This window comes from Bos grunniens, chromosome 18 (assembly GCF_055505025.1).
Source record: "Bos grunniens cultivar Pamir isolate PY7600 chromosome 18, Bosgru_T2T1.0, whole genome shotgun sequence".
Taxonomy (NCBI): domain Eukaryota; kingdom Metazoa; phylum Chordata; class Mammalia; order Artiodactyla; family Bovidae; genus Bos; species Bos grunniens.
The window spans coordinates 1,472,315-1,487,474 of record NC_141182.1 but is presented as its reverse complement, the minus strand read 5'-3'; the positions used below and the strand labels follow the sequence as shown (position 1 = coordinate 1,487,474).

Here is a 15,160-nt window from a genome sequence, read left to right as displayed (position 1 = left end):
ACCCCCCAAAGAAAAAAGTAAATTAAAAAATTTCCTAAACACAATAATCTACTAAAAATATTTTGCTTTGTCAAAAAGGCTTTGACCTGACATTTTTACATAGTATCCTAAAGATAACTGCTCAACAGTTCGTGCAAAATGAAGACTTGGAAGAAAAGTTTGAAAAGAAAAATACATTAAAATAGAGAAATCATTGATCCCATCCATGCATACTGCACGGTCCAAACTCCATCCTATTTGGAAACTAGATGCATTATTTTAGGTTGTCTACATTTGTGTAACTTCCCCCAAAAATATGGTTTATTTGCTTTCCACATGGACTTGGTCATGCGTCTCTGAGTCTGTCTGTGTCCATCTGGTGATGCGGTCCTCACCCAGGGACTGGGCAGCCGTGCAGGCCGCTTAGGAGCACAGGCTGGTGAGTCTGTCAGGGCCCCACCAGCAGGTGCAGGAACTCATGTAGGGCCAACAGGCACAGGGACAGGAGCGGGTCTGTGGTGTAGTTTGGGCCGGTGCCTGCAGGGGACGAGAGAATGGGCAGGGTTATCTCCTGGGAGCAGGTGGGGTGAGGGGGTGGGGGGCGGATGAGACCCCCCCCGGAGGGCTGTCGCTCTGAGTGCCCAGCTGGTACCCAGCCAGACACGGCTGCTCTGCGGTGGCTTCCTCTTTACCAACTGCACAGGAGCCCATTCGTGGTCCAGACACGGGGCCCCCCTGCCTGAAGGGTGTGTGCTAGACAGCACATCCCGAGTCCAGGCATTATTTTAGTTGAATAAGAAGACTGTGCTCCCTCTCCACTCCTGCCGCCAGGACTACACTGCAAAGTGCCCTTGGTGCTTAAGGCCCAGCTGCCCGCTCCTCCAGAGAGACTCCCTGATCGCACACAACTCCATCCCCCCCAGCTCCTGCCTGAACCGCACAGTTCTGCATTCACAGACACCCTGCCTGAGGCATCCTGAATGTGTGAGTCTTCTTTCCACAAACCGTCAGTCCAGCCCCTGGGGTCAAAGTGGGGCACTCAGCAATCACTGTTTGGTGGAGGTCAGAGGGCTAGGGCCCCCCAGGAGTGACCCTTGCACTATCCTGATGGGAGGTCACCCCCATCTGTGTCTTCCATGTGAGCTCTAACCCAAGCCTCTGGCCCACTACTGGGACCGTGACATACTGCCTTCACCCTCCTCACCTGGGCTGCCTGCCCGGCTCCCCATCTGTCAGTCATCAGCTCTTCATCTGTTTGGGAGGCCTCCTGTGCAACTCGGCAAAAGCCCACCCACGAACCCCAGGCTTCTCACCAGGGGGTGGGATGCTCCCTCCAGGTTATATTAAGAGGAGCCAATGTAGAGGCACCATGGATGCCCCAGGTCCTGCCCGAACCATGTGGACGTCACTATCAACTTGCAAAGAATCGGGCTGCGTCCATGGAGCAGTTTCCAGCCACACCCTGCCTATCTGCACCTTATGGAAACCTCTCCTCCCTTCGCCCCGCCTAGCCAGCTGGGCTGGAGCCCTGTACCCTGATGGGAGGTGCAGGAGGCCCTTCCTGGCCCGCGGACATGCACAGAGGCCGCGGCCCCTCCACCCGGCTGCTTGCAGGAGCTGCCGCCAGCCTGGCTGGGTTTGTGGCTTCCCTGACAAGCCCGGGCTTCAGCCCCTGACTTCTTCCCCACTCCAGGGGGAAGAGCTTTTTGTCTTTCTTGTCCAAGGTGTTTCCCTCATTCTTGTGACCTGGGCCCCAGTCTCCCCTCTGTACGAGGAGGGGCTTGGACAAATGATCCAGGGCCATTCTGGCTTGAGATGCCAGGATTCCATCTGTTCATTTTAGGAAACGAGGGCTGTGTTGGGAGATCTGAAGGAAAAGAGGGCAGAGGCCATCTGCTGTGCCCGTCCTATCCAAGGTCGGCGTTTCTGAACCCAGCCCTGAGCCCCCATCGAGAAGCACAAGGACAGGAGGGCCCTAACGGGCGACCTTCCCTTGCGGTACTGTTTTCACGTCGTCACCACTCCCGGCCCTCCTCTGCAGCTTCACCCAAGTTGACAAACCCTCTTGCCCCCTGTCATAGGGAGGACCACGGTGCGGTCACTTAAAGGCTTGGGTCTTACTCTGCTGCTCCTCACGGCCGTGTGTCTCTGGGAAGGACAAGGGTGGATGTGGTAACAGACCAGCTGATGGAAGCCCAGATGCCTGGGTGCACTCACTGAGGCTCGGAGGTGTGGAAATAGGGGTGACCAGCAGGGCACTGGCTCCTGGGCCCACGGGGCTCATGTGGCCAGCCCAGCCCCACTGGCCTCCCCATCTCCTGGTGCAGATCTTTCTGCTCCTGCAAACCCTGACACTCAGGCCCGTGCAGGCAAGACAGAAACAAGTGTGCGAGGCACTTAAAAGCAGATGTGAGTGTGCAGAAGGACACATCCAGATCCTCAAGGCACGCTGGGCCAGGAGGCACAGCAAATGCAAGCCAGGCGGGGTGAACACTGCAGAACTGTGGGCACAGGAGACTGGAGAAGAAATGTTAATTTGCCTCCGAATACTGTCGACTTTGTCTTTTCCACTATTGCAGTCTCACCTTCTCATGCTTAAAAGTTGTAAAATTGCAGACTTTGAAACAACCCTGAACTGAAACAACCACCCTGCTCCTGTGCTGGGCTAAGTGGCAGGCAACAAGGGTTGCAGAGCGGGCCAGGGCCAGGCGGCGGGCAATAGGGGCTGTGGAGCAGGTCAGGGCCAGGCGGGGGGCAACAGGGGCTGTGGGGCGGGCCAGGGCCGGGCAGCGGGCAACAGGGGCTGCGGAGCGGGACAGGGCCAGGTGGGGGGCAACAGGGGCTGCGGAGCGGGCCAGGGCCGGGCAGCGGGCAACAGGGGCTGTGGGCAACAGGGGCTGTGGAGCGGAGGGTCTCCCGGAGGCCAGTGCCCGGGGAAGGCAGGCACCAGGGTCGTCCGTGTCTCTGCTTGAGGATGTCTGCGTCGGGGGAGCCGGGTTTGGCTCCTGGGTGGCATGTTTTCGTCTCCCTGACCCTGCACTGCCATGGACGGGACCTGAGGAGGTGGGATGGGGTAGTGGGCTGGAACCAGGACAGCTTCTGGCCAGGTTGCTGTGGGACCCGTGCAACATCCTTTACCTCTCTGGGTCCTGGGGCACACTCCGTAAAATGTGGATTGCACACACATGGCGCCATGAAATGAGTATGTGCAGGGCACGGCTCCCCAGGCTGGGTCCAGACTAAGCAAGATGACAGTGGTAGGTTGCAGAAACGGCTACAAATGCCCCTCCTCCCGCACCTTCTGTGATGGTGCCCTCACACACTGACGAGGCTGGCCACAGGACTTGCTTTGGCCAATGAACATTATCAAGCGTGAAGCAAGCAACAGCTTGAAAAGTGCACCGGGGCTTGCCTTTCTCTGTGGCTCTTGGAACCCACTGCCATGAGAGAAGACTGGGCTGGCCTGCTGCAGGTTAAGAGCCAGGAGATGTCTCAGCTGAGGTCCCTCTAGACCAGCTGGCCCCAAATAAAAGGGCAGATGACCACAGGTGCATGAAGAAGCTGACAGACACCAGCAGGAGAAATACCCACTGACCCAGAGAACCATGACCTAAATAGATGGCTGCCCGCCACATCCAAGTCACCATGATACAGCGTCAGAAGCTCACTGATAGATACAATCATGTAAAAAACCAGTGCCTCAAACAGAGTAAGAGCCATGTGAATAAAATGTTAATGAAAAGGACAACATAATTACTTTTCTGAAAAGTGTTGGAGAAGAACCAATTTTGAGGGCTGTCCTCCTCAAAATGAGAGAAACATTTTCCAAGATGGAATAAACAGACAGAATAACTATCTTCCCAAGCATTTGTGTTCAAGACAGACAGACGCCCCTGGGTCTCTGAGGGGTGGAGGACTTGGGTTTTGGAACCTCTTGCTATATCCCTCACAAGATACTCAGATGAGCCAGAGTTGACTAGGGAAGACGGGCTTCTGGGCTGCTCCTGGAGGCAGAGGGGCCTTCACAACAGGACGGGTCAGAGTTCAGGGGTCTGGCAGCCCCGTCCCCTCCCCACCGCTGTCCAGTGGTGGAGCGTGGGCAGTTGTCTAGCACCTAGCTCCCCCATCCGCCCCTGCTCCAGCATCTGCTGCCTTAGTGCATGTCCTCACCGTTTCCTGGAGCGAGGCAGGACTATCTGCGCTGTCCAGGGCTCACCCGACCCTCCAGAGCAAGGACCAGGAGAGTGCCTCTGGCTCAGCCGAGGCAGGACCTCCTATCCTGGCCTCCTGTACCATGCGCCATGGAGAGGTCGATGTTCCCAAGAACATGCAGGCTGCTGTGATGACTGGTTGCTAACAGTCTATTTCCTCCTTTCCTAAGGAGGGCCAGGAAGAGCTCTGCAGCACGCAGAAGTTGATGTTGTGGTTAAGCGGGAAAATTAGGCTGCTTGAGAGGTGAGGGAAGCATCTGATGGAATAGTAGCTGATTCACTCTTTGTATTAAACAGATAGCACTGTTTTGGTAATCATTCTTACAGAAATCAAAGCTGCTCTGTGAATATTAACTTTTATCATTTGGGTGGCGAGTGGGGTAAGACTCACACCAGAGCCATTTCCCAAAGAACACTGTGGGTGCACCCGGACCCACAGGCACAGTGAAGGTGCCAGTTCCAGCAGCTTCCACTGGAAAATCCTGCTTCTCTATTTACCCAGCAATGGCAGAATTCCAAAGCCCACATCAGAAAACAACAGGGAATCTCTGGGGCCATTTATCTCCTCATGATGGCAGTGAAGGAGGCTGGGCTCCACTCACCCTCTGGGATCCTCACTTTGCCCCCACTAGAGGTTCCTGACAGTTGGTTCCTGGGAGCGGGATGCAGAGGACACCCCTACTCTGGCCTGGACTCCTACAGGCATGGGGGCACTGGGGGGACCACCCCCCTCTGCAGGCATCGGGACTGGTAGGCTGCTCCCCAGCTCATCTGTGAGCCCAGGACGACCACGCCCTCCGCCACCCGCCCCGCCCACACGTCTGGGATCGTTTGGTGTCTGCAGCCTCTCCCCTCCCCACTGCAGTCTCTTCTCTTGGCCTGGGGGCTGCCGCCGAGGGGCTGGCTTGGGTCAGGAGTTTGCAAAGGTGCCCTCAGAGGCCAGTGCTGCTCAGAGGCTGTATTTTGTTTTGTTTTGTCTATAGCTTAAAAACTAAAAATTTATTTCAGGTTTGAGTCAGGAAAACTCAGATATATTTGCGGTCTGGTTCTACACACAAAAATGGCTAACAGGCTGATTCTGGCTCTTGGGACCTAAGCAAAGTTGGAGGTTCACCCTGTGGGTGACCCCTCAGTGCCTGGCCTTTGCCCCCTCAAGTGCTGCATTAGAATATTCCCATGCTGAGCACAGGCAGAAGAGAACTAGTCCAGCCTCATGGACAAATCCACTCCACCAGTGAGCGTGGGTATCCTAACATCAGGACTGTGATGGAGGTCTGGAGGACAGGGCCCTCCTCTGTGTCAAGCAGAGCAAGGCCACTTACATCCATTTGGCATTTTGTGCTGTCATAACATGTTTTTTGAATAGGGGCTTTTTGGCTGAAAATGTTAGAAAACCAAGTGGAGTGCCCTGGATCAGTTTCTTTCAGCATGGCTGTTCGCTTCTATTCCTTTTCCCCTTTGCTGCCATGTGAGAATAAGAGAAGGGGCCAGCCCCCAAGCAGCAAGAGTCTGGGCACGGCTGGACTTTGTGGGCTGCACTTGGACATCCACTTACCGTGGAGACGGAGGCCTGTCTGTCTGGGGCAGCTGGGAACAGACTGGCTCTTACCCTCGTTCCCATCACTGGCCCTGACCGTGAGTGTGGTGGTGGCCAAGCCCAGACAAAGAGGAAGGCTTCCTCTAGGAGCTTCCTGGGGCAGGGTACATGGAGATTTGCAGGGGCTTGTGGAATAGAACACTTGGTCATCTTGGCCACGGTCAGGCACCGTGCCGTTATCTGTGGGGGACACACGCACAGTCACAGAGCCTGGGGCGATGGAGAAGCACTGAGTTGCCACTTGAGGATTCAGTCTGGAATGCAAAAGGGTCTGGCTTGGTGCATGCAGAGCTCTAAAAATCGTAAATTATAATCCAACAGGTAAACTGTGGGAGACTTTTACGTAAAAGCACAAATTGGTATGTGAACTGGAAAGGCCCACGACCCAGCAGCTCTGGGCCTGCCAGCCACCTAGCTGCATGACTGGCCGCTGTCTTCTCAGCAGGGATCTCCTGCTCACTGCTCTGCTCAGCCCAGGCCGGGCCCTGGCGGCTGCCTGTTTCCTCCCTGATGCCCTGGAGTCAGCCCTCTCCTCAACCTGCTTCGCTCATCTGCACCCCCATGCTTGGCCCTCTGTAGGGGTCTGAGTTTGCAACCTCTGGGCAAGCTCTGGTACGGGATCCAGGAGGCCTGGCTGTCAGCTCGCCTTCATTCCTACACCCTGGGGTGACCATGCGGGGCTGGCTCCCCTCACCCTGACATGCCTGGCTTCCTGATGGCCCCCTGCACCCATCCTACCTTGGCTCTCTGGCCTCCCCTGAACGCTGTGCCCAGCCACAGCTGGGTGGGAAGATACCACCTTTCAAGAGGCTGCTCCCCTTGTTGATGTTTTAATTAAACCCTCTTCACAGATATTTATTCAAAGGGAATCGGCAAGGAATAATCGAGCACTAACAGGACTGGATAGAATTAACTTCTGCCATAAAATTAATGTGTGCTGGTAACTAGGGCAAAAACTAGGAGCGACCAATGGCCTTGGTCTTTAAAGGAAACTGAAAGTGTGGACTGAGGAGGTGCAAGAGGAGGGCGAGCTGTGGGTGCCTCGGCCCTGTGCTGGCCCTGCCCCAGCCTTGGGCAGCTGGCTCCTGGGTGTGAGCACAAGCTGTCCTCCTGCTGGGGGTCCATGTCCACGGGAGGTGACGTCCGCAGGGCAGCCTCCGTGTCTGGGCTGGGAGGACTGTGAGTGCTCCAGGCTCAATGGGGGTACTGAAGTGAAAGGCACTCAGTCGTGTCCGACTCTTTGCGACCCCATGGACCATACAGTTCATAGAGTTCAGTCCATGGAGTTCTCCAGGCCAGAATACTGGAGTGGGTAGCCTTTCCCTCCTCCAGGGGATCTTCCTGACCCAGGGGTTGAAGCCGGGTCTCCCGCACTGTGGGCGGGTTCTTCACCAGCTGCGCCCCCAGGGAAGCCCACGGGGTGGGGGCAGACACGCGTGTCCCTGCCTGTTTTAGCCATGCCTCTTGGCGCCCTGTGCCCTGCCTGGGCCCCAGTGCAGCGGTGACCTCTTAAAGCGTCTTCCTGCCTCCACCGCCACCCTGTGCCTGCCTCCCTCCTTCTAACGCATCTGGTTCACCCTCCTTGAGGGGCAAAAACTTTGATGGGTTCCCTCTGCCTTCAGGAGAAAGCGCCACCACATCAGTGCCACAGCTGGGCTGCTCTGTAATATCCCCAGCAACCTCAGCCACACTGCTTTTTTGCTATCAGCCCTGTACTCCGACCCACTGTTCTCTGCCAGCCTCTCGAGTGGACTCCAGGCTCACCCTGCAGAACCACTGACTTCTATTCCTTTGTCTAGGTCTGACCTGAACCTCAAGCCTAGAACAAGTGCCACCTCCTCCAGGAAGTCTTCTCTGAGCACCCAGGCACAGAGGGCTTTGCACAAATGAATGTCTGTTCTTGTGGCCCTTGCCTGTGTCCCCTTCTCCCCCAGCCCCGTAAACGGCTTCTTTATGAATCCTGCCTCTCCAGCCATGGTGGGACCCCATGTGCCAGAAGGTTGGGCCTGGCCTCCTCCCCTCCTCCCCCAGCAAGTGGCCCCATCCACATCCAGGGCCCAAGAAGACAGAGCCCTGCTGGGACCAGGTACCACAGTAAGTACATTATTTAAAACCCCATCCTCTTAACTGTGGGAGTAACTATTTTATCCCCATTTTACAGATGGAGAAACTGAGATCCAGAGAGGTAAAGTAACTTGCCCAAAGCCTAGAGTTGCCAGATAAAATACAGGATGCCCAGTTAAATTTGAATTTCAGATAAATAACAGATAATTTAAAGTATAATATATGTTAATCTCTAATACTGCATGGGACATACTTACACTAAAATGCTATTGATTGTTTATCTGAAATTCAAATTTAACTGGGTGTCCTATATTTTAAGTTGCTAAAATCTAGCAGCCCTACCAAGACCACTCTAAAATAATTGGCAACTCTGGGCCATGAACCCAGACCATCTGGCTTCTGTCCACACACCTAACCATACCAACTCTCAGGGTCGAAGCTCAGGAGCTCCCCTGCACTGGCACCTCAGCTTGATCCCAGCCCCAGGCTGCTTCCAAAGGAGAGTGCGTGGGAATGAGATTTTTTTTTTTTTGTATTTTAACATTTATAATGGGTTTTTAATGTGGTCAACTTTGTTGCTAGCTCCTTTCCAGATCCTTAATTCTTTTGAAATGAAATCTTGCCCCAAAGGACCCTTTAATGGTTCCACTTAATGAAAACAGTAAACAGGCCTTTCCCTCTGGTTCGGCGGCTGCTGTCTGCAGGGCCAAGGGCAGCCCTGACCACAGGATCAGGGTGCTTCCCAGGCCGGATGGAACTTTCCAGCTCCTCAGTACCGGGCCTCGTCTTCAGGGGAGGATTTCCTACCCGCCCATTCAAATTCTTTAAACTTTGAGGCTGCAGGGTGCTAACAGGCCTGTGATTCTTTGTTCGTGGTGCCAAGAGAATTCTCTCCTTTAATCCTCTCAGGAGACTCTGGGAGGCGGAACGGCGGTGCTCTTACACAGGTAGGCCATGGAAAGGTGAAGTAATGCGCCTAAGTACGAACAGCTGCGAGGCGGTAGAGGTGTTTTCTCTAGTTCACTGCCCAGTACTTTGGAATTCAGTCCAGGATGCCTTCCTGACCCCACCCTGGGGGAAAGTTCTGTCTCACCTGCGTCCACGCTGCCTCCACTGCCCCAGGCTCCAGACAGACCGGCTGCCGCGCAGCAGCCACGGGGCCCTCCCTCCCCTGCTATTAGACAGCCCTTCCTGTTCCCTTCTGCCGGAGCCTGCCCACCCTCCGTGGATCAGCCCAGAGACGCCCACAGCATGACCTCCAAGACAGCTTTCCATCTGCCTGTTTCTTGCCCTGGACCCCCTGCCCCAGGCCCAGCCCTGCCCTGGTCCTTGAACCCTGTCTCTTGCCACATCAGCGCCCACGTGGGCAGTGCAGTGTTCCTGACGGGCCTGTCCACGTCCACTAACCCAACAGCCAGGCAACCACCTAGCAGAGGCCAGAGTGCTCTGTGCACATGCACTTTGCATGAGTACTTTACTCATCTTCCCCCACCCCAGCCCCAGCCCCCAGAGGCTTCATGCAGGCTGGCCCTCCCTGGGCCCCTCCTCAACACCCCTCCGCACTCCTCTGGGTCCAGCATCCATCCACACAGCTCAACCCATGTCCTCTCACCCACCACCTGCCCCTCCCTCCACGGGGTCCCTCAGACACCACATCCTCCTTGGCCTGGCTGGAGGCGCCTGTTGCCCCACGGGCTCCAGAGCAAGTCATGTTTATGCTGCGCTGTTTGAGCGGCCACGGAGGCTTACGTTTTGACTGCTGTCTCCTCTGACAGTGGGTAAACCCACAGTCGCTTCGCACCCTGCCCACACCTGCAGTGCTCACAAAGTGTTTGTTGAATGAATGAGTGGAAGTTGTTCTTAGAGGCCCCCAGCGGTCTAAGCAGGCGTGATGCACGAGGCATTGGCCAGCTGCTTCCTGTCTGTCAACTTAAACACAAGCTGTGTCTTCAACTACATACGCTACCTGACCTTTTCACCTGCCCAAGACTGTGTGAACACAGCTCTTTTTCTACCTTTATCCAAATTAACTTCACCTTCATTTTCCCTTTATTCCAGTTTTGTCATTAAATTATTTTCACTCTGTTATGCCACGTGCAGCTTTGTAAACCACTTCAAATTTTTCCCCTAGGGAAAAATTATATATAAATATATATATATGTACATGTATATATATAAGTGTATTTGTATAATTTGTATATTTTGGATGAGACAGTTAGGTAGCATCACTGACTCAATAGACATGAACTTGAGCAAACTCCAGGACATAGTGGAGGACAGGGAAACCTGGTGTGCTGCAGTGCATAGGGTCACAAAGAGTTGGCCATGACTAGTGACTGAACAGCAACAGTATTTTGTATAATTTATATATATATACATGCACACACACACACATACACACATACACACACACATGAGTATATGAGCTTCCCTGGTGGCCCAGTGGAAAAGAGTCCACCTGCTTATGCAGGAGATGCAGGAGACGTGGGTTTAATCACTGGGCCAGGAAGATCCCCTGGAGAAATGGAGACGGAAATAGCAACGCACTCCGGTGTTCTTGCCTGGGAGATCCCATGGACAGAGGAGCCTGGTGGGCCCCAGTCCATGGGGTTGCGAGAGCTAGACGCCACTTAGTGACTAAATAACTATATATATATATATATATATATATATATATATATATATATATCAGTTCAGTTCAGTTGCTCAGTCGTGTCCAACTCTTTGCGACCCCATGAACTGCAGCACGCCAGACCTCCCTGTGCATCACCAACTCCGGGAGTTCACTCAGACTCATGTCCATTGAGTCGGTGATGCCATCCAGCCATCTCATCCTCTGTCGTCCCCTTCTCCTCCTGCCCCCAATCCCTCCCAGCATCAGAGTCTTTTCCAATAAGTCAACTCTTCGCATGAGGTGACCAAAGCACTGGAGTTTCAGCTTTAGCATCAGTCCTTCCAAAGAAATCCCAGGGCTGATCTCCTTCAGAATGGACTGGTTGGATCTCCTTGCACTCCAAGGAGACTCTCAAGAGTCTTCTCCAACACCACAATTCAAAAGCATCAATTCTTCAGCACTCAGCCTTCTTCACAGTCCATCTCTCACATCCATACATGACCGCTGGAAAAACCACAGCCTTGACTAGACGGACCTTTGTTGGCAAAGTAATGTCTCTATTTTTGAATATGCTATCTAGGTTGGTCATAACTTTCCTTCCAAGGAGCAAGCGTCTTTTAATTTCATGGCTCCAATCACCATTTGCAGTGATTTTGGAGCCCCCCAAAATAAAGTCTGACACTGTTTCCACTGTTTCCCCATCTATTTCCCATGAAGTGATGGGACCGGATGCCATGATCTTAGTTTTCTGAATGTTGAGCTTTAAGCCAACTTTTTCACTCACCTCTTTCACCTTCATCAAGAGGCTTTTGAGTTCCTCTTCACTTTCTGCCATAAGGGTGGTGTCATCTGCATATCTGAGGTTATTGATATTTCTCCCGGCAATTTTGATTCCAGCTTGTGCTTCTTCCAGCCCAGCGTTTCTCATGATGCACTCTGCATGCAAGTTAAATAAGTAGGGTGACAATATACAGCCTTGATGAACTCCTTTTCCTATTTGGAACCAGTCTGTTGTTCCATGTCCAGTTCTAACTGTTGCTTCCTGGCCTGCATACAGATTTCTCAAGAGGCAGGTCAGGTGGTCTGGTATTCCCATCTCTTTCAGAATTTTCCACAGTTTATTGTGATCCACACAGTCAAAGGCTTTGGCATAGTCAATAAAGCAGAAATAGATGCTTTTCTGGAACTCTCTTGCTTTTTCCATGATCCAGTGGATGTTGGCAATTTGATCTCTGGTTCCTCTGCCTTTTCTAAAACCAGCTTGAACATCTGGAAGTTCATGGTTCACGTATTGCTGAAGCCTGGCTTGAAGAATTTTGAGCATTATTTTACTAGCGTGTGAGATGAGTGCAATTGTGCGGTAGTTTGAGCATTCTTTGGCACTGCCTTTCTTTGAGATTGGAATGAAAACTGACCTTTTCCAGGCCTGTGGCCACTGCTGAGTTTTCCAAATTTGCTGGCATATTGAGTGCAGTACTTTCACAGCATCATCTTTCAGGATTTGAAATAGCTCAACTGGAATTCCATCACCTCCACTAGCTTTGTTCGTAGTGATGCTTTCCAAGGCCCACTTGACTTCACATTCCAGGATGTCTGGCTCTAGGTGAGTGATCACACCATCGTGATTATCTGGGTCGTGAAGATCTTCTTTGTACAGTTCTTCTGTGTATTCTTGCCATCTCTTCTTAATATCTTTTGCTTCTGTTAGGTCCATATCATTTCTGTCCTTTATCGAGCCCATCTTTGCATGAAATGTTCCCTTGGTATCTCTAATTTTCTTGAAGAGATCTCTAGTCTTTCCCATTCTGTTGTTTTCCTCTATTTCTTTGCATTGATCGCTGAGGAAGGCTTTCTTATCTCTTCTTCCTATTCTTTGGAACTCTGCATTCAGATGCTTATATCTTTCCTTTTCTCCTTTGCTTTTCGCTTCTCTTCTTTTCACAGCTATTTGTAAGGCCTCCCTAGACAGCCATTTTGCCCTTCGCATTTCTTTTCTATGGGGGTGGTCTTGATCCCCGTCTCCTGTACAATGTCACGAACCTTAGTCCGTAGTTCATCAGGCACTCTATCTATCAGATCTAGGCCCTTAAATCTATTTCTCACTTCCTCTGTATAATCATAAGGGATTTGATTTAGGTCATACGTCTAGTGGTTTTTCCTACTTTCTTCAATTTCAGTCTGAATTTGGCAATAAGGAGTTCATGACCTGAGCCACAGTCAGCTCCTGGTCTTGTTTTTGCTGACTGTATAGAGCTTCTCCATCTTTGGCTGCAGAGAATGTAATCAATCTGATTTCGGTGTTGACCATCTGGTGATGTCCATGTATAGAGTCTTCTCTTGTGTTGTTGGAAGAGGGTGTTTGCTATGACCAGTGCGTTCTCTTGGCAAAACTCTATTAGCTTTTGCCCTGCTTCATTCCGTATTCCAAGACCAAATTTGCCTGTTACTCCAGGTGTTTCTTGACTTCGTACTTTTGCATTCCAGTCCCCTATAATGAAAAGGACATCTTTTTTGGGTGTTAGTTGTAAAAGGTCTTGTAGGTCTTCAAGAACCGTTCAACTTCAGCTTCTTCAGCGTTACTGGTTGGGGCATAGACTTGGATTACTGTGATACTGAATGGTTTGCCTTGGAAATGACTAGAGATCATTCTGTCATTTTTGAGATTGCATCCAAGTACTGCATTTCAGACTCTTTTGTTGACCATCATGGCTAGTCCATTTCTTCTAAGGGATTCCTGCCCACAGTAGTAGTTATAATGGTCATCTGAGTTAAATTCACCCATTCCAGTCCATTTTAGTTCCTGATTCCTAGAATGTTGACATTCACTCTTGCCATCTCCTGTTTGACCACTTCCAATTTGCCTTGATTCATGGACCTGACATTCTAGGTTCCTATGCAATATTGCTCTTTACAGCATCGGACCTTGCTTTATCACCAGTCACATCCACAAACTGGGTATTGTTTTTGCTTTGGCTCCATCCCTTCATTCTTTCTGGAGTTATTTCTCCACTGATCTCCAGTAGCATATCGGGCACCTACTGACCTGGGGAGTTCCTCTTTCAGTATCCTATCATATTGCCTTTTGACTGTTCATGGGGTTCTCAAGGCAAGAATACTGAAGTGGCTTGCCATTTCCTTCTCCAGTGGACCACATTCTGTCAGACGGACCATAGGCTAAATCAGTTTTAAAATCTTTTAAAGCAGTAGACCTCCTTTTTCAAGCTAATTGCTGCGTGGAACCTCAATATTTAAAACCATTAGAGGGAGAATTTCCCTGATGGTCCAGTGGTTAAGACCCTGCACTTCAAATGCAGAGCACATGGGTTTGATCCCTGGCTGGAGAACTAGGATTCCACATGCCCAGCATTGTGGCCAAAAAAAAAGTCACTCTTCTCCCCACACCCCCAACAACCCCCACCTCCCCAAAAAGAAAAAAAAGATTAGAAGGAAAACTGCTTTGTTTGTGGCTAGAGGCAGGGCTGGGAAGCCCGGGGCTCCAAGGAACAAAGTTTGGGAACCACTCATTAGGGACTCTTTATGGCCCCTTCCAGACCTAAAACTCACAGAGTTGGAGATGCCAGAATGCTGGTGTGCCCAGTACACAGATGAGGAAGGGGAGACCTGTCAGTGCTTCAAGGGGTGGTCCCTGCTTCTCTTTGAGGCACTGCAGCCTGCTTTAGCTCCCACTGGTCCCCTGCATAGCATTTATGTCTCTCGGTGCAGAGTGTGCCCAGATTAACCAGGTCAGGCAAACAGTGGGCACTCAATCAGTGCCTGCTCAAGGAGGGCTTCTCACAGTGTGGGTCCAGGCCTGAGAGCTGGGCATGGCCAAGAAAAAGCAGGACTGACAGCCTGAGGCCCAGGGCCAGGGGAGAAGGGCTGCAGGTCCCCAAGGCCAGCACAGCAGAACACAACAGCAGCAACTTTCTCTAGAGTCCACCTTGGCAACACCTGGACATTTCTTTCTTTTTCACACTGAGGACTTTTCTTCAGGAACACAATTGGACTGAAAAGGTTCACGCATTTTAATTGCCCAGGGACAGTGCTCTGAAAATTCTATAACATGTGCTCATTAAATAAAATTAGCACAGAGGAGCTGCCCAGGATATGTCACGCATTAAAAGATGACTCTGTAGAATAGACTGCATTATGAATTATTGCCTTGTGTATTTTTGTTACATTAGTTTTTAATGCAAATGCAGCTACTCATCTGCCTACCTGGAGATGTGACTTTTTAAATGCTTGAAAAAATATATTTAACTTTTACATGGACAGTCATCATCAAGTCTTTGCCAGGCTGCATCCTCCAGAATGCCCAGTGTCTGCTCCTGCCCCTCACAGCAAGGGACAGAGGTGCCTTCTGCAGGCTGAGGGGTTAAGGGAGCTGGGGCAGGCTGGGAATTGGCTGTGTCCCCTTGCTCTGCCTGTCCTCTCTGTGGCCCAGGGCCGGCAGGCAGAGGCATGACCTGGCATGAAACTGGTCCACACCACCACCTGGGACCTTTCTCCCTTTGGCTTCCCCTTCCTGGAGGATGTGGCCTGGGTGTGCAGAGGTCAGGTGTGGAGAATCCTGACCCCAGGCATGTCTCCTCTTCCAGCCCCACTCCTCCTGCTGGGCCCATCTTGCATTCGTGTTTCATCCATACGATGAAACAAGATACTCATCCAAGGATAAGTATCTACTCATCCTTCTTT

General features: G+C 51.7%; 1 protein-coding gene across 1 annotated transcript in view; it reads right to left on the bottom strand.

The window, feature by feature from the left end:
* Positions 1–278: 278 nt before the first annotated feature.
* Positions 279–15,160, bottom strand: part of VSTM2B (V-set and transmembrane domain containing 2B) — a 29,479-nt gene continuing 14,597 nt past the window's right edge. Inside the window, exon 5 of the mRNA XM_086349767.1 lies at positions 279–516. Coding sequence (XP_086205893.1) covers positions 428–516 — 89 coding nt within the window. The 3' untranslated portion in view covers positions 279–427. The remainder of the gene's footprint in view (positions 517–15,160) is intronic.